Here is a 20,070-nt window from a genome sequence, read left to right as displayed (position 1 = left end):
TTCCCACTAATACCAAAGTTGCCTATGGCAAGATGGAGTGAGGTGGAATAGTACTTACTTCTTTTTTGAGCTTTGTTCCACTAGATAAATCCTAATTCAGTACTCCCTTTATTCTAAATTGTATGCGAACAGCTCTTGCAAATTTCACTGATGGCAATGCTTCCAGGCTATTTCCTTACTGATCTTTTTCTGGAGAGGAGGGTATGGTGGCTTCAGTACAAGTTGAACAAGTACCTTTCCAGCCTTTAGTGGATATTGCAATCTAGTTTCATCTCTCACTGTGACTGTGAGGAGAGAGGGGCTGGTCAGGGATGGCCTCCCTGACTGCCCCAGCTCAACCTGCTAGAGATCCCAGGCAGCCAGCTGGTGCATTCTCTCCCTGCTCTGAGCCTTTGCGGTTTGCAGTCTGTTCTACAAAGCTCTTAGATACCTTTGCCCTCCTTCTAAGACCCTGTGTGGGGGGGCATTTTCCATGGGAATTTAATTTGTGATTTTCCTCACGGAGACAGGATGTGACAGAGACTTCCTTGTTTTGTTCTATCCATCTTGGTTTTTATAGCCAACGGCATATATTCCTAAGGTGGAAGGTGGGTGAATAATTCTGTCACAAATGAGCTGTCCCCCTGAAATCAGCTGCCAGCCTCTGTCTAAAAGGAACTAAGACACTTCACAACAATTGTCTCACTTTGCAGGGGAACGTGAGATCGCTGGGACTTAGCCATTTTGGATGCTTTGCTGCTACCTGAAAGGTATGTGGTTCACTCTCAATACTGGTCTAAACCTCCACTTTTCAGAAATGAAGGGCAGAAAATGATAGTGGAAGGTGCTAGGGAGAGCACACCATGGAGTGGCATCCTTTTAGCTGTGCCTGGAGGCAGGATGGGAGTTTCCAGTGTGGCTAAGGGGTGATGCCCATTCAGGCAGGCTCCTCTGAGAAGACAGGGTTTGATGCATCCCATTTTCCCCAGATGAAAAGGACTTGAAACCTCATTGAGGCCCCCTTATTGAGGTGATCCATCTCCCTTAAAAAGGGTGGAAATCCTTTGGTGGGTCTATTGAAATCAAACCAGTGCAGGTCAATGAGCAATCACTGGTGGCTGCTGAGGACAAAGCATGCCACTGGGGCTTGAGGAGTAGGGTGGGGTGGGACAGTGCACACAGCTTAGCACACGGAATAAGAGGAGGGCAGAATGTACACCTGCATACCAGTAAAACAATTTGCAAATCAGTAAAGCAAAATATAAGTAATCTAAAGAAAGACTCAAGTGCTGAGGGACTAGAAGTCAAGAGAACACTGGAACATCCAGTGTTCCTGAATTGGAAATTCAGGAAGAAAGAATAGGAATGAAGCTGGGTTGGGGGCAAGGAGAGAGGGAGAAGGAAAAAGAGGGAAGAAAGAGAAAGAGGGAAGGAGAGAAGTGGACTCCCCCTGGGTGGAGGGTGGCAGCATTTCAGTGTGCATGAGTCCCTATTACTCCTTGTGTCTTCAGAAGGGAATGACCTACAGGCTCCCAAGAGAATAGGGGAAATGTACCCCATGAGCACAGCATAGCTCAGTCTGAGGCCCCCTTTTTGGCCATCCTTCTTCTGTGTTCTGCATCTTCTCCAAGTATCCAGCATGTCCAGCCTCTTATTCCTTTCCCCAGCAAAACTTCTTCACCAGAACCAGACTCTGAAATTCATTTTGACTGAGCTCTGTGGAATGTGCACTTCAATAAGGATCAGAGTCTTTAAATTGGAGAGTGGGGTTGAAAAGGGAAACTTCAGGCAGCAAGTGGGAAAGAGGTACAATAGGATCCCTCCAAAGTCACTGACTTCCCTTCAGGAAATTACCAGACCTTTCTTTCAAGGCAATGTCCTTGAGTAGTTAATAACAGGACTGAGTACATGTGCCCCCTGCCTAAGTAGAAGCTGTTGATAGTGTTAGGAAAGCTCTGGCTTAAGATGTTTTATTTGGCGGTGGGATTTTTAAATTTGTATTTGTTGGTTGTTCGCTTGCTTGATTTTGTGGCTGACACTTTGTGATCTAGTCTCTTCTTTAAAATATTTGTGAGATAGCTGATTCAAGTGAAAGGTTGGGTAGTTCCTTACAGCAATCATAGTCTCAGATTGCAGGAGTAATGAGGAGTGCACTCAGACCTGAAACAACACAACTGGTGAGGAATCTGTATGGAGAGAAGCACAGAGTAAGTTTTTGGAACCAGACAGCTCAGGTGGAAGCCTCACTCCACAACCCACTACATACTGTGCAGAGGCAAGTCCCTTAGCCATTTGTGCCTCAGTTCTTATCTGTAATTTAGACTTATTAGTAATAGTAGTAATAATACTTGTGGTACAGCTGAATGCTTGGTAGTTAATAAGTGTCAGTTTTTAATACTGTGGCCTCATCCATCTGCATGCATTCATGTTTGTTTATAACTGTCTCTCCTGTAGCTTCAGCAATGGGAAGCACACGGCTTATTGCAACAGAGAACTGCAGTTTTAACAATGCCACAGTTCTGGAGCACACAGTCACAACCTCTTGACCCCTGGGAGATGGTAGCATCCCCCTGTCTAGGGTACTCAGAGTGAGTGCTCATTCCACGAGGCCACCCTTCTCCCACTCTGGGGCCTTGTACCTATCACCTCCTCATGGGAGGACCTGTTACCACCTAGTACAAGTTTCTAATTTGACTAATTTCTAATGACTAATTTCTCAGAATCTGGCTCATGCAAATGGGTCTGACTGAGCTCCTCTTCTTTTGGAATACCTTCCAAAAGAATGCTGATATGCCCCTCATGGCTCTGCCCCCATGCAGCTCTGATCTGTATCTGGAACCCAAAAGAAAGGATAGAGGCACAAAAGGGAAGAAAGGAGAATAAGGAAAAGGATGAGAAAACACAAAGCCATTGTGCACTCTGCTTCTTTACTCCTGGTTTCCAGGCCTGTCACAGAGACTTTCCTGCCATCTGCCACAAAAGGCAAGAGATCAGACTGTCCTACCAGAGCCTTGATCCCTGCCTAAGGCCTCAGGTCATTCTAGTGATTGTGAGAAGAATGATTTCAATTAATTGCTGGCCACCAAAACAGACAAACCCCTTCCAGAGGGGAGCTGATGTCTCCCTTAGAGGAATCTGTCTGAAAACGAAGCCATACCAACTTGTTCCCCTGCATTTCCCTACCAAGTTTGAACTCTGGGACTACCATTACCTGACCCACTCACCTCTCAGCCATTGTTCCTCCCTCCTATTGTATTCCCGACAGCCTGAGTCCTTCCCAGCTAAAGGTCACTCAGGAAGTTTCCTCACTAACTTCCCCCTTATCTCTTTAACTGTTCTTCTGTTGTGTGACCTAGAGGCTTAAATTCCTTTATCGACACCTTGCCAATGGTATTGCTGATGGTGTGGCTGTAGCACTAAAGCCATAGGACACTGGAAGCACAGGCCATGCCTAAGGTCTGCAGAAGGAGAACCAGAGTGAGGAATGTGGAGGCAGAAGGCGGAGGAGGAAACTGAGGAGGACTGGAGAATGGAGACTCACACCCATCTGGGGGTGCTGTAAGGAGTGAAAAGAGAGAGAGGCAGTCTCTGGAAGAGATGGAAATGTTTTTTTCCATTGTTCAAGCAAAGATTGAGGTTTATCCAGTGACAAAAACTGCCTAAGATCCTACAACTGAATGAAGGAGAAATACAGAGAGGTTGGTATGAATTCAAGATATATTAGCCACACCATACTCATTGGCCACCAGACTGTGAGATGTTACCATAGGCCCAAGGGGACACTAGAGTTAAAGGGGACAGCCCTTGTCTGAGCTGAGACTGGTTCTCCAGGACCACAGGTGGAGGAAGGGATGTCTAGATGGGATGACTCCATCAATAAGGCCTCAAAGATTCTATACACACCGGAACAGTGACCAGCTGCCCCCCTGGAAGCACTACCTCAGATCTCAGAATGTTGTTGGAGTTGGCAGGCAGCCACCAGAAGCATACTCCATTTGGAAAAAAGCAGAACTGTATTTGTTCCTCTGTTTTGTGGACCTGATGTTCTAGGACAAAGAGAAGTGAAAGCAACCTTGGGCCTGGGATGGTGAGGAAGGGAGAATAAAAGCATCTGAGATTCTTCAGAGATTTCCTTTTGTTTGGGGAACTCCACTAACTTCAGAGGAGGGTGGTGCTGAGCCCTCACACAATGTATGGCTCTATTCCTGTCTCTGAACAATACATAGCTCAGGAGCTGCTTCCTCTGGGACGCTTCAGCCCTGTCCTCTTGAAGCTGTGTGAGGTAGAGCAAGGCCAATAATTCTATTAACAATGTTGCTTGGTAAAATTAGAAGCAGATCTCACATCCGATCCTGGTTTAAAAAAAGCCAGGTACTGGCACTGTTGAATCAGATTTGACATTAAAAAAAAATAATTGAGGCAACAACAGGTCTCACGCCCTATGGGAAAGTAAGCTGCCCCATGTCACCCAGCACCACTTTATCTCTCTCCAGGTGGCTTTCACTGCTGATGGAGGATTTCCCAGTATCCCCAGACCTTTTGAAGAGAGTACCTCTGCCCAGCAGTTTCTTCTTCCTCACACACCTCCTCTTCCTTCAGCATGGGGTGGCAAATTCAGGTAATGCATCTGACCTGCACCCATCTGTAGCTTGCCAGACCAGGACATGGGCACCTCAGCTCTGCCCACCTCTTATGCCAGGTGCCTCCCAAGGCTAAGATCTTATAAAACAGGAAAAGGCCATTGCCATTTGCTAAAATACAGAGATATTTCCAGCCCAGTTTTTAAAGATCCACTTGCCCTGGGCACCATTCAGCCACTGCATGCCTCTCTAGCATTTTGCCAGTCCCCAAACCCCTCATACACTTCCCAGGACCCTGAAGTTGGGCATGGCAAAGAAGATGGCAGGAGGGTGCCAGGAAGCTCTTCTTGATTAGTGTTTACGCTTAACCAGTTAGTAAATATTTTTAACTCTAGCACCTGCATAGCTTTTAAAGAACTGAAAATTTCTCCCAATTCTACCATCTCACAAAAGAAGCAGTCAGTCGGGTGCAGTGATGCACACCTGTAATCCCAGCAGCTCAGGAGGCAGGAGAATCAAAAGTTCAAAGCCAGCCTGAGGAACAGTGAGGTTCTGTCTCAAAATAAAACATTAAAAAAGGGCTGGGATGTGGTTCAGTGGTTAAGCACCCTGTGTTCAATCTCTGGTACCAAAAAAAAAAAAAAAAAAAAAAAAAAGAAAGAAAGAAAGAAAGAAAAAGAAAAAAGAAAAGAAAGACACAGAAGCAGAAGCAGATGGAGGGTGCAAATTAATTAATTATGCAAATGAAATTTTCTAATGTCTTAGGCTGGGAACCAGGGATATCAGAGTGACTAAGGCATAGGTCAGATCATCAAGCAGCTCATGATCAATGGAGCAGAACATAAATGACATAAACAACTGCAAGAAAACCATGTCCAAAGATTTTGGGATCACAGCTAAACAAAACTAAGAAAAATTATCTTTCCCCAAGAAGCAAGGAGAGGCAGACAGGAGGTACTGTTTGTGCAGAGCTACCCAATATGTACATACTCCAGGAAAATGACAGATGGAGGGTAAACTGAGGCAGGGAAGAGAACCAAACATTGGGTGTGTGGTGAGACGGGAGGGGAGACCCTAGGGAGGAAAGTTGCTAAGAGGGTGTTGGAGATTCACTCAATAGGCAACAAGGTGTCTCAAATGACACAAAGAAAGATGTGTCCATATTCTAGGGGCAAAGTGAAGGATGGGAAGGAATCCAGGATGATAGGGCTTTGGAAAAAGGTTCTAACTGAGCTTGGTTCTAACTGAGCTAGTTTGAGGTAGCAGAGTGACCACACGAAGACACTATGAAGGAAGTGATCAAATGAAAGATCATGATTAATAAGTGTCAACAGTAGAATTTGGGTGGTCTTTATGAAAATCCATGGAGCATGGAGCCCTCATAGATTAAATATTTTTGTTTTTATAAAACTGTACATATGTGGTATATTTTTAATTGTAAAAGCTGATAAATGGAAATAAGAAACTATCTAGTCCCATCATGCAGAAATTACCACCAACAAGGATTTGGTGTCTCTCCTTTCCAACCTTTTTCTCTAAACAGTTATATAAATATTAATTTTTTTACTCAAGATCATGGAATAGTGTTTATATTGGTTTTGAAACTTGCTTTTTCTTAGCCTAACGTTGCATTTCACTTACTGCCCTGACCATACTTACATAGTCCCCCAAATAACATCTGCACGTTGTTTCTGGTTGTGAAACACCTTATGTGACACTCACTTTTTTCATATAAGTTACTTGCTCAAGAAACCAGGCTGGTTTTCTTTGTAGAGGGCCTCATCTTTATCTTTTGAATATTTCTGACCTGCAAAGTGATAAGATAAAAATTATATTTGAAGAAGATTGATTCAGGCCATTACTCTGGCTTGTCATCCTAGAGGAGGTCAAGGTGATAGGCCCTGGGGAATCCATTCTGGCCATTGTTGGGGAAGAGGTGGAGTTCCCGTGCCACCTGTCACGGTACCAGGACGCTGAAGACATGGAGATTCGCTGGTTCCGGAGCCAGTCCTCCGATGTGGTGCACCTGTACAAAGGGAGGCAGGAGCTCTTCAGCACACAGATGGCACAGTTCCAAAACAGGACCAAACTTGTCACGGAGAACATCAGCGTTGGCAGCGTCATCCTGGAGCTCCGCAGCATCGTTCCATCAGACGAGGGCCGGTATGGATGTAGCTTTCTCTCCGATGACTTCTCTGGTGAAGCCATCTGGGAGCTGGAGGTAGCAGGTACGTGCTCTGACCAATTCAGATAGAGTCGCTTTGCTCAAGTAAATATACAATCAGAGAAAATCCCTAATGTGACAGGAGCAGAGGAGAAGACTTTTTTTTAAAACAAGGGATAGATTCACTTGCAAATGGACAAGAGGAGCAAACATTCTCTCTCTCTCTCTCTCTCTCTCTCTCTCTCTCTCTCTCTCTCTCTCTCTCTCTCACACACACACACACACACACACACACACACCACAGTGATCCTTAACATATGAAAATATGATCATTCTTGGTGGAGCTTTGGGGGAGGAGGCCTGCTTTGTTAGTGGAATTCAAAGTCCAGGTAGCTTGGCAATAAATAATACTACTAAATGCCAGTAGCCCTTCTCCACCAAATACCCTCCTCTCCATATTTCCAAATGTCCCTCAGGGTAGTACTGTCCCCACATGCTACTGGTAATCTAGACTGTCATTTGCAATCCATGGAGGGTGGGATGATTGCTGCAAGCCCACACACATTAAGAGCAGTCACAGTTCCTGGTGCCTTATGGAGATTGCAAGTGCTAAATTGTTGCACGGACTTCCCACACATCTTCTGGGAAGGTGCCTGACTGATCATTCCCACTCCTTCTGCCTCTCCCAGGGCTGGGCTCAGACCCTCAGATCTCCCTTGAAGGCTTTAAGGAAGGAGGCATTCAGATGAGATGCAGCTCCAGTGGCTGGTACCCCAAACCCAAAGTTCAGTGGAGAAACCACCAGGGACAGTGCCTTCCACCGGAGTCTGAAGTCATTATCCGAGATGTCAAGGGCCTGTTCAGTCTGGAAACATCCGTGGTTACCCGAGGAGAAGCCCATAGCAACATGTCCTGCTCCATCCAGAACCCTCTTCTGATCCAGAAGAAAGAGTTTGTGGTTCACTTAGCAGGTCAGTGGATGCTGGCTCACCCTTCTCCTCTTAATCATTATGTTCTCCATATCAGTTGACCCAAAGGTGGTTTTCAAGGATACAATGGTACTGAGGCCTGACTGAGAATGGGGTGGGTTGGCCTTGACACCATACCCGAAACAAAGTGCAACTGATGGCCCCAGAGAGTCAACATTTCTGTGCTAAAGGACATGAACTCATAAACTCTGTTCATTAGAGATCATCAGGAGAGCCCATGTGTTGCCAATTTCATCCTTCAAAAAATTATTTATTGAACACCCACAATATGTTCCAAACCCCTACCCTCAGGTTCCCATTCCAGTGGGGGATACAGACAATAAATAATATAAGTAAATCACATGATATTGCCACAGAAGAAGACATATCTCTGGAAGAGAGTTGCTAGCAGTTCTGGGGGGGTGGGGGTGGACTCTACTAGGGACCAGCAGCATCCTTGATGTACTTGACAGAAAAGAATTTCAGCATGAGTCACTAGAGGCACAAACAGATTTCTTTAGCAAAGCAGACTCTCTCAAGAGAAGGAAGCATTTGGGGGGTTCCCAGCTCCTCTTTTAAAAGAAACTTTGTGAGAGTTGGGTATGGGAAGTTATGTAGAGATGACATTAGTCTGATAATCACAAGATGGTTTATGGTGATGTAGTTGTTCTCAGAATCCTTAAGTTGACATGGTTTTCATTGTCTGATGAATGATAATGTTGGAAAGTACCTTAATTTATAGGTTTCTTAAAATATCATATCACTCTTTGCTTAATCTATTTATTTGTAGATTAATTAACAGTGCACAAGGTAATTATCATAAGTGAGTGATTTTTGGTTAACATTAGATTTACAGATTTCCCAGAAATTTGGGAGTGACTGGCCTGGAAAAGTATGTGGAACTTTAAATTAGAATCATATTTCCTTGTCTTTCATTTATGTCTCCTTTCTACTTATATCTTTTATTTATTCTATCCTACCTCAATACATTAGAAGGTGGTAGGTGAAGCTGGGCATGGCAGCACACACCTGTAATCCCAGGGACTCAGGAGCCTGAGGCAGGATTTCAAGTTTGAGGCCAACTTCATCAGTTTAGTGAGACCCTATTGCAAAATAAGAAAATAAAAATAGCTCAGACTATAGCTTAGTGATAGAGCACCCCTGAGTTAAATTCCCAGTGCCACAAAAAAAAGGAGGAGGAGGAAGAGAAGGAAGAGGAGGAGGGTGCTAGAGAGAAAAATGAAGAAAGGAAAGGTGGCAGGGAGTGGTGGAGTATGGCTGTGGATTATAAAATGGTGACTCAGGTAAATAGCTTTTTAGGCAAGGAGTTGAAATTTAGGTCATTATTTGTATCAAAATCTTATTAAGAAGTACTCACCAAAAGGTTTAATGTTCACGACTCTAATTGTTTTATGTCCTGAGGCAAACCCGATTATGGGTTATTTTCCAAATTAATAATTATATTATCATAACAAAAATCTCTCCCTTTGATATAATTTGGTAGGTATGGTTTCAAGATAATTGATAACTTATCCTCTAGTAGGAGGATTTGACAGCATCATTTGTTGCAGAGAGTGTACTCTAAATTCCCCTAGTGAACTGGGTATGGTGGCATTGCCTGTAGTCTCAGCTACTTGGGAGACTGAGGCAGGAGAATGGCTTGAGTTCATTAGTTTGAGATTAGCCTGGGCAACATGAGGCCCATATCTAAATAAACAGATAAATAAATTTCTCTGCTAATTGGGGTGACCATCTTTGTTAGCTATCTTTACCCAAAGGAAAAAATAAAACCTCTCACATCTCTATGGCAAGTAGTTATAACTTATAGCCAGACTTTTCCTTTCTTTTTCTTTTACTTTTTTTTGTTTTTGGAGACAGGGCCTCACTAAGTTGCCGAGGCTGGCTTTCACCTGGCCTCAGATTCCGGAGCTGCTGGGATTACATGTGTATGCCACCACATCCAGCTTTTCTTTTTCTTTTTCTTTTGAGACAGTATCTTTCTAAGTTGCTGAAGGTTATGGTTAGGGTTAGGGTTGCTGAGGCTAGCCTGGAACTTTCTATCCTCCTTCCTCAGTCTCCAGAGTTGATGGGATTGCAGATGTGCTCAGAGCTCTTAAACTCCCAGTTCTTTCTCCATGATGTTTACATATCAAAGAGATGGCCCTTAAGATAAAGTCCTGAGTTGTACAGTTGACAAAAGATTTGTTTAGCTTTCAAAATTTATCTACATCTCAAAGAAATAGAGAAAGAATTTACAGATTCCCTAAAGGAAATGCTCTGAGGAAGGAGAAAGGAGGAGTCTTTCTTTTTGCATTAGGGAAAGTACAATTTTTTTTTTCCTTTTGAGATTTGTATATAAATCTAAATTTACATTGCTTATATTTATTATTAAATTTGTATACATAATTTGAGATTTGTATATATTTCTCTGTATACACTTCTTTACAGATGGTGTGAGTCACGTGGATATTAGGTAACAAAGCAAGCACAGAGACTGGAGGGGCTGGAACAGAGAGAGGGTTAAGGGTAGTAGGTCAGGGAGACATCAGACCCTGAAACCCCTGCTCTTAACCCCCAGGTCTATGCTTTGAAACCATCTGTCCTGAAGATCAATTCATTGTGACCAATACTTTTGTACAGTACAATGAAACACACTTCTAGAAAAATAAAATTAAGATAAAAAACCACTTATACTAAATGGAATAACAGACACAAATGGGTAAATATTGTGTGCCCACTTATATGAGGTACCCAGAACTGTCAAATTTATAGAAAGTGGAATGGTGGCTTTTAGAGTCTGGGGTTGAGAGAGGAATGGAGAATTCATGTTTAACGAGCATAATTTCCATTTGGAATGATTAAAAATTTCTGGAGATGGATTATGGTGATAGACATGTTTCAGTGTGCATGTATTTAGTGCATTTGAACTATACACTAAAAAAATAATAATGATTAAGAATTAAGGATATAGCTCAGTGGCAGAGTACCTGCCTAGCACCACTGAGGTTCGATACCCAGCACCAGGGTGAGGTGGACACAGGAGAGGATGATAGACTTTTTGTTTTATATATTTTACTACAGTTTATTTTTTAAAGATAAAGATGTATTTTTAAAAAGACCTGTGAGATAAAAGCACCCTTTTATGTTTTATTTTTTAGTGTATTTTTTAGTTGAACACAATGCCTTTATTTATTTTTATGTGGTGCTGAGGCTTGAACTTAGTGCCTCACATGTGTGAGGCAAGCACTCTACCGCCGAGCTACAACTCCAGCCCCAAAGCACCCTCTTTAAATAATTAAATTCAATAGACACAAAATTATTAAATTGCCACAAGAGTTTCTAAAGGGTTGCTCTCTTTTTTTAAGTTTTAAAAAAATTTTTATGGTGCATGATTACAATACATGTCAGGTACTATAAAAATGAGTGGTTTAAAATAGATCTTTATTATATCATGAATGCCAAGAAAGCAGTTTCCCTCCAGAGGCTACAAATATTTTTATAAACTTTTAGAAAAAATTCATTTATATAACTATGTATATGTGTGTAATGTATACTTTTCTGTTAATGATAATTTTGCCATCCTAGAGAAAACAGCATTGAAATGTTGAATTACAATTCACAGCATATTTTAGAAACAACTATGTGTAAGCTTAATAGTAATCAATATTAATCATTCTTGATTAATTCATTGAGTTTTTGATGAAAGTGAATCATTTCTTGATCTTTTGGCCGAGGCCAGTACTGCTCTTGGTCACATCCTCCATGGGGGCAGTTCCTCCCTGGGGATTGGAAGCTGTCGTTCAGTAGGTTATCAACTTTGTTAGCAATTCTTCCAAAAGTGTGGTGACAACAGGTAAGAGACAATTGTTTGCAACTAGGCAGAGAGACTATTAGTGAATTCAATAGAGAGAACAATAATTCACTAGATTTCAAAGGTAAGCAAAAAACACCTTGACTTCTTAATTCCTTCAGATGAAGGGCAAGAGTGGGAAGAAGTAGTGGGAGGTCAGAACTGTGGTCATAGAAGTTCTAAGCAGGAGCAAGAGGGTCAGACACACCAGTGCCCCACTCCCTTCTCTCTTATACTAGGGATTGAACCCAGGGGCACTTAAACACTGAGTCATATCCCCAGCCCTTTTTATTTTTTATTTTGTGACAGGGTTTCACTTAAGTTGCTAAGGCCGGCTTTGAACTTGCGAACCTCCTGCCTCAGCCTCTCCAACCGCTGGAATTACAGGCTTGCACCACCAAACCCCACCCAGTGTGTCTCTTTTCTCTTCAATGTGCAGCACTTTCTCCTTCCACTGGGCAAGTTCAACGCTTTTTCACCTGATCCTACCTGAGAGAAGCCCTGGTAGTCGCTGTCACACCCATTTTACACTTGGCTCTAGGGCTGCCAGAATGTGTCAACACAACCAAGACCACTATGAAGATTTTCCAGTCCACGAGGTCCAGTAGAGCCTTGTCTCAATGGCGCCTGAATCGAGACAATCCCTGTGGGGTATTTTTCAGATGTATTTCTACCCGGAACTTCCCCGTGGAAGAGTGCTTTCTTAGGAACCCTGGTGGCACTGCCGCTACTCCTGGCCCTCCTCACGATGCTGGCGCTGTACTACTTGCACAAGCAACAGCAGTCTCAAGGTATGAGAGAGGCCCGAGGACCGCCCTCCTACCGCTGGCTTTGCTTAAGAGGAAAGTGGTAGCAGCTGCGTAGAAGGACATGCGGGCAGGAAGGGGACCCCAGGGTGGCTTACAGAGGCGCCTGTCGGAACAGGATCTGGAAACAGGCAGAGGAGGGCACATATTGAGGCTTCTCTCTTTCCTTCCTCCAGAAAAGCTAAAGAAACAGACAGAGAAGGAACAAGGTAAGCTGCGGGGAGGCGCGCTCTATGTCCAACACCCCTGACCAGCGCAAAAGGGGGCGTTGGGTCAACACGACAAGGACCCAGATTGGGACGGAGGGTGGAGTTAGCAGGGCTGAGTTAGGTTAGTGGGACAGAGGTTTGCTCTTCCCCTTACCTACCTCAGAGCCCGATTGCTTCCCGCCCAGAGTTCCCACCCAGACGCAGGGGGGCGAGTCTGTGCACTTTGTGGAGAACGAGGCCTCAGCGTTCATTGATCTGCCTTATGGAACTCATTCCTCAACTTGAAAATTTTCCTTCCTTTCGTTTCTTCTGCAGGAAAACTGACTGCACAACTGAGTAAGTTCTGGTTACCTCACAACATTGCTGGGTGCCGACCAGATAAGTAACCAGGGAGCACGTGGAATAATGGAAAGACGCATTCAGTGTTTTTCATCCCCCTTTGGGAAGCGATAGATGGCACCAATCTTATCCTAAATCCTTACTTCTGGGTCTCTTCTCTTCCAAAAGGGCTGAAAGGACAGGCTGACTGTGGGTGCGTAGTTGCCACTGAAGTGAATAGAATGAGGCAGAATCCTGCAGATGAGTGGCCTTTTCTAGAGCAAGGGTCGGGTGGGGGTTAGCAGTAGAACGTCTTCCCAGTGACATGTTTTGGAAGGTGGTTCTATTTATGTGAAGATTAATGTTTTCTTTGTGCTCTGCTTTCAGAGAAGCTTCAAACAGAACTTGGTAAGTGATCCCTATTAAAACTATTCCCTGATGTCCACCTTTTTTGCAAATGCTGATTGTCTCATCTCCCAACCAGAGGTATGATGCCTAGGCTGTGTGGGTGGCAGGAGAAATAGGAAAGGGGCAGGGAGAGGAAGAGGTGTGCATGAACTCTGATGTGAGCCGGGAAGCTGTGGTGTCCTGATGTTTTAATTCCATTTCCCTTTGCTACTTCAGACTGGAGAAGGACTGAAGGTCAGGCTGGTAAGTGAAGATCATTTCTCTCCCCCAATTCTCATTGTGTTCCCCAATTTACATCCCAATTGAACGCATCATCAATTGAAAATACCATAAGTAAAAAATGCATTTAATATGCCTAACCTACCTAACTCATAGCTTAGCAACAGAGCACACTGTAAAGTACCAGTCATTTACCTGTGTGATCACATGGCTGACTGGGAGCAGTGGCTGTAGCTGCCCAGCATCTCAGAAGAGTATGGTACCAGGTATTGTCACTAGCCTGGGAAGTAAAAAATCTGAAGTACGATTTCTACTAGATGTGTATGACTTTTGCCCCATTGTAAAGTCCAAAAATCATAAGTTAAGTCACCATAAGTCAGGGACTTACATCTCAGCATCTCCATCACTCACTATGATTAACCTACCATGCTTCATTCTGTTTTCATTTCATAGTGTCACATACCACTTGTTAGGAGTTATGCTCAAGTTTTGCTTCCATGTTTATTTTTATATTGTTCTAGGGTCTCAACATATTGGAAACCACTGGTTCCAACCCTAGTAGCCTATGACATTACCTACACTCCTGATACCCACTCTCACAAACTGCCTTGCGGGTCTAGAGTGGGCATGTTACCATATATGTACCCATTTCTCACCATACCTCCCAATATCCCCCCGTAAGGCAAACAGTCAAATGTGTGTCTTTATTTTGTATGTATTCTTACAAATGTTTCTATTTTGCCATATGCATTTTAGTGATATAAGTGACATTTATAGTTTCTTGCTATCCCTTGCTTTTTCCATGCATGTCTAGTTTAATATCTATCTCATGGATGCATGTGGTCTGTTTCTCTTGCTGCGGAACACTCCACTGTAGCCAGGCACCCTCCTGGAGTACACATTCAAGCTTCTTTTAACTCCACACCACCATAAGAGACACTGAATTAATAACCTCAAACATGTCACCTTATGATCCTGTGTAGAAATTTCTGGCCCATGGGGGAATATGTACTGTAGTGGGACAGAAGTCTTTAAGGGAGTCCTTCACCCTGCTGTCAGCAGTGCATAGAAGCTCTATGTGCCTGTATCCCATGTGAACCAGCTTTCCAAGTTTGCCAGTCATTAAGTCAGTAAATCATTGCTCATTGTTCTTTCAGTTGCATCTTTATGAATGCTAAGTAGTTTAAGCATCTGTATGTGTTAGTTGGCTTTTGTGGCTTCCTTTTCTGAAAACTGTCAGTTCATACCCTTGCCTGGTTTTCTTAAAGAATGTCTTTCTCGTATGATGTATGTATTGTGTGTGTGTGTGTATATATATATATATACACACAAGATATTATATATTATATATATATATATTTACTATATATATATATATATATAATATCTTCATTGGTATTAAACATTGTAAATTCCTTCTTCCATCCTGTCATTTGCTATTAACCTTGTCCAGAGTCCCCTTATGAAAATAAATCATTAATTTTGATAAAATCAAATTTCTTCCTTATGGTTTATGTTTTTGAAGTTTTGTTGAAGAAGATCTTTCTCACATGTGGGTCACAAAAATATTCTCTTACACTTTCTTTTATTCATTTTATATGTGTGTTAACTTTCTGTTACTATAACAGTATACCTGAGATAATCAGCTTAAAAGAAGAAAAGTTTTATTTGGTTTTGAGGTTTCTTTTTCTTTTTTCTTTTTTTATTTAAATTTTTATTTTTACAGACTGCATTTTGATTCATTGTACACAAATGGGGTACAGCTTTTCATTTCTATGGTTATACACATGTAGATCCACACCATTCATGTAATCATACATAAACATAGGGTAATACCATCTATCTCATTCTACTATCTTTCCTCCCCCCAACCCTTCCCACTGCATTTTCCTCTACACAATCCAAGTTCCTTCATTCTTCTCTTGCCCCCCTGGCACTCCACCTTGTTATGTATCGTCATCCACTTATCAGAGAAAATGTTCGGCCTTTGGTTTTGGGGGCCTTGGCCTATTTCACTTAGCATGATATTCTCCAACTCCATCCATTTACCAGCAAATGCAATAATTTTATTCTTCTTTATGGCTGAGTAATATTCCATTCTGTATGTATACCACAGTTTCTTTATCCATTCATCAACTGAAGGGCATTTAGGTTGGTTCCACAATCTAGCTACTGTGATTTGAGTAGCTATGAACATTGATGTGACTGCATCACTGTAGTATGCTGATTTTAAGTCCTGTAGGTATAAACTGAGGAGTGGGATAGCTGGGTCAAATGGTGGGTCCATTCCAATAGTTGCTTTGGCTCTGTTGCCTTTGAATCTGTGGCAAGGCAGCACTTTGTGAGGGAAGTGTTAGATGAACCAAACTGCTCACTTCATCATGGCTAGGAAGCAATGAGGAAAAGAATAGGGACAGAGCCCAAATATTCCTTCAAGGGCATACCTCTATTAGACCAGAAGAACTCCAAGTTGGCTCTACCTCTCAAAGGTTTCACCACCTTCCAGTAGTGCTAAGCTGAAGACCAAGCCTTTAACATGTGGGCCTTTGGGAAACATTTCAAATCCAAATCCAGACTGTAGCAATATGTGTTATATGTAGGTCTTTAATCCTATAATCCACCATTTTTTGAGTGTTAGATGAGAATACAGTGGTTTTTCTCTACACAGTCAGTTTTTCCAAAGCCATCTAGTAAGTACACTATCCATAATTTCCACATTGATGTGAAGTGTCAGCTTTAGTGCACATTCCAGTCACATGTCTAGATGGAACTGTATCTTGGCCCACCTATTGCCTCATTCTTTTTATTGCTATGGATTTTTTTCTTTATGCTGGGGATTGACCCCAGGGCCTCAAGCATTCTAGACAGCACTCTACGCTGAGCTACATCCACAGCCCTTTAAAAAAAATTTATCTTGAGGCAGAGTCTCACTAAATTGCTCAGGCTGGCTTTAAACTTTTGATCATTCCTGCCTCAGTTTCTTGAATAGCTGGGATTACAAGTAACACTGTGCCTGGCTACTGCTATAACTTTTACAGTAACTGAAAGTACAATTTCCTTTTTCCCCTTTCTACTTCCTTTTCAATTTGTTAATAAAAATTTGTTAGAGCCCTGTAGTAGTTGGGTTCATCCTGACAAACTCATACATGCATGGAATTTGATTTCAGTTTTCTACTGCCTTTTTAAAGTTAACGGGCCTTTTAAAAATATAAATTATAGGATAAATTTTTGAAGTTCCTAAAAAATATCCAAAAGTTGATTTGCGTGGGATTGCTTTGAATTTATAATTAAGGAGAATCACTGTTTTATAGAATTGAGTTATTCTACCCAACAGGTATATATTTTTAAAGTTCTACTGGTTATATTAATGCAAAACTAGGTATAATGTTTGGAACTCTGAAAATGTCATCTATTGCTGTTAGTCAACTCTTTGTTGCAAAACAGAAAAGAGAAAACAAAACAGAAATCTAATTGGCATGGCTCACATTAAGAAAGGAGATCTGAGTGGCATAAACCTGTAATCCCAGCAACTCAGGAGGCTGAGGCAGGAGGATCTTGAGTTCAAGGTTAGCCTCAGCAACTTAGCAAGGCTCCAAGCTACTCCAAGACCCATCTCAAAATAAAAATAAAAAATAAAAAAAAGGGTCTTGGGACGTAGCTCAGTGGTAAAGCACCCCTGAATTAAATCCCCTGACCCCCCCCCAAAAAAAGGAGTTCTACTCAGGAAAGACAGGGTGTTTGAAGCTTTATTTCCATCCCTGAGGACATCCAGGCTACTTGTACTGGGTCTTTGCCTATGTTCCATTCTTCTGCTTTTCCCAGCACACAACTTTAGTACAGAACCCAATCCAATCTTAAATTTTCAGGAAAATTCCATGGTAGATCCAGACAAGTCTAGATCCAAACCAGCTGTGGGAGTGAGGTTGTTTGATTTGTGGGAACCCCTCATACATTTGAGCCTCCCTCAAGGTTCCTGAGTTACTGAATCAGCTCTTTTTCCTCTGGTTTCAGAGTGGAGAGCAGCACAACAATATGCAGGTAAGCTGAAAAACTGACTTATGACTTGATTTAACTGGATCTTAAATAGAAAAGATGAGAGATCTGAGATTAGAGGAAGGGTGTTTCCAGGAACCAAATTCAGAGCCTGAACACAGAAACATACAAGCACACTTGCATACACAAAATGTTACACACTGGCACTCTACATGTCTACGCACATGCATGCACAGACATGCTCCCCTACACGCAGAGCTTTCTGGGTCTGACTAGGTTCATTTCCTAATGGATTGTAGGCTGCTTCTTGGGCCTACTGGCAGAACACACAGTGTGAAAGGAACCTCTCAGATCATCTCATAAAGAATACTCGGGGTTCCCCATACACCTAATGGGTATGTTTTGGGTGGTGAGTGTTGGAGTGCAGGTCACTGGACTAAACTATCTCACAGATTCCTTCAGTTTTAAAATTCTGAAATTGTAAAACCAAGGACCAGAGATCATGTGATGATCTCAAGGTCACAAAGTCTGGTGCACCAGCTGGGAATAAAACCAGACAATAGCTTCTTCCCCTTGATCAGAACTTGGCTCCTTGTTCACGAACCTACCTCATTTGCTTTCACTTCTCTCCATGGCATAAAGTATGTGATTAGGAAGCTTCCAGTTCAGGAAAACAAAACAAAACAAAACAAAACAAAACTGCAATACTTAGGAGTAACTTGCATGCCACTTTGGGAGCCGGGCAGAGTGGGGAGTTGCTAGCATGGGGTGGGGTGATGATTTCACTAATTGCTCTACCAGGAGAAACTAGATTTGCCTATGGAGGAGGAAAGAGAAGGGTCCCAGAACCAATCTCAGTCGGCACTAACCCTGTGCTTTTGAGCAGTGGATGTGACCTTGGACGCGGCCACAGCGCACCCCAGCCTGGAAGTGTCCGAGGATGCCAAGAGTGTTTCTTCTCGCCCAGCGGCAGCGATCCCGGCTGCTGGCGATCCGCAAAGGTTCACTGAGCAGACATGCGTGCTGAGCCGGGAGCGCTTCTCTACTGGTCGCCACTACTGGGAAGTGCATGTGGGCCAGCGCAGCCGCTGGTTCCTGGGAGCGTGTTTGGCAGCTGTGCAACGCTCAGGACCCGCACGCCTGAGTCCGGCTGGTGGATACTGGGTGATGGGGCTGTGGAACAGCTGCGAGTACTTCGTCCTGGACCCACACCGCGTAGCGCTCACTCTGCGCGTGCCTCCGCGGCGTGTGGGCATCTTCCTGGACTGTGAGGCGGGAAAGCTGTCCTTCTTCAATGTGTCAGATGGCTCCCATATCTTTACCTTCACAGATACCTTCTCAGGGGCTCTCTGCGCATATTTCAGGCCCAGGGCTCACGATGGTGGAGAACGCCCTAATCCACTAACCATCTGTTCCCTGAGGGCTAGAGGGACGTGCGTTCCAGAAGAGAATGACACGGACTGCCTGTTACAGCCCTACGAGCCCTCGGATCCCGCCCTGGGTCTGTGGTGAGGCTCTGTCCTGGCCACAGGACTGGGGCCTGGGAAGCTTCCTGGAAGTCCAGGTTAGCGCTTGTCTCTCTCGATTCCTCTAGAGTCAACAAATGCACCAACTAAAACAATGAGCAAAGCCTAAACGGTCAGAGCAGCGGAAGGGGAACGAAGAATGGGAGTATCTTTGCCTATGCAGAGGTGTATATAGTGTTCCTTAAAGAAAAGGGGCACTTTCAAAGATAGTTTGTATATAAGACTCAGCTAATGAATAAAAATATCATTGATGATGCATGGGAAACAGGGTACTCATATGGGAGATGGGGTAGAAAATGTAATGGGGAAGAGGGGTGAGGGAGGCATTGTTAGACTGGATTATAAGTATATACTTCATATAATTGGCATATACTTTTTGTATATATTTGCTAGTTCTACAACAGTTTATCAGCAATGACATCTCATAAACAATGAGTTCACCTATGGCTCAGTTCCTAGCTTTAAACACTAGTAGCTACTAAAATAAATTTGGAGAAATGGCTGATTCCAAGGGTGGGGCAGAGGAAGTACTAAAGCCTGGACAGAAACTGATGGGCAGGAGGAACAAGTTCAAGAGTTTTATTGTACAAAATGGTGACTATAGTTATTAACTGTGTATTGCATGCTTAAATAATCACTAAGTAAATTGTAAATGTTTTTATCAAAACAAAAAATGTATGAGGTAATTAATTAGCTTGAGTTATCAATTTCACAGTGATTTTGTGTGTGTGTGTGTGTGTGTGTGTGTGTGTGTGTAGCTGCTATGCAGTACAGCCATTCCACAGTTCCTTCTATGAAGCACACAGCACTTTATGTATATATGTATATATGTATATATTATAAATATATATAGTTTTTATAGATTAGGTAAATAAATATAAATGTTGAAAAATAAGTAAAAACTCATGCAAAAGGCAAAAATAAATAGGTGCCAGTTTGGAGGGTCTTCCCTGACCAATTATGGAACAATTTGAACATCAAAATCAGTAATAACAACAATGTGTTATAGTGCATTGAATTAAACAACGCATGAGTGAGTCCATGCAAATA

The 20,070-nt window shown here is 42.8% G+C and overlaps 1 protein-coding gene across 3 annotated transcripts; it reads left to right on the top strand.

Annotated features, from left to right (window-relative positions):
• The first annotated feature begins 560 nt into the window (after positions 1–560).
• Positions 561–19,696, top strand: Btnl9 (butyrophilin like 9). Of its 3 annotated transcripts, XM_047555502.1 has the most exons (12): positions 561–587; positions 693–749; positions 4,473–4,597; positions 6,440–6,787; positions 7,413–7,694; positions 12,204–12,332; positions 12,524–12,556; positions 12,872–12,892; positions 13,262–13,282; positions 13,499–13,525; positions 17,513–17,539; positions 18,381–19,696. In XM_047555502.1, the coding sequence occupies exons 3-12, from the start codon at positions 4,489–4,491 to the stop codon at positions 19,004–19,006; spliced, it is 1,623 nt and encodes a 540-aa protein (XP_047411458.1). In that variant the 5' UTR covers positions 561–587; positions 693–749; positions 4,473–4,488; the 3' UTR covers positions 19,007–19,696. The 3 variants fall into 3 exon arrangements, with proteins under 3 accessions (XP_047411458.1, XP_047411459.1, XP_047411457.1); XM_047555503.1 differs by lacking the exon at positions 561–587 and having other exon boundaries at positions 613–749; positions 18,296–18,653; XM_047555501.1 differs by lacking the exons at positions 561–587; positions 693–749 and adding an exon at positions 3,548–3,677.
• The last annotated feature ends 374 nt before the right edge of the window (positions 19,697–20,070 follow it).

The sequence above is a fragment of the Sciurus carolinensis genome, chromosome 6, assembly GCF_902686445.1.
Source record: "Sciurus carolinensis chromosome 6, mSciCar1.2, whole genome shotgun sequence".
Taxonomy (NCBI): domain Eukaryota; kingdom Metazoa; phylum Chordata; class Mammalia; order Rodentia; family Sciuridae; genus Sciurus; species Sciurus carolinensis.
This window is presented reverse-complemented; position numbering and strand designations above follow the sequence as displayed.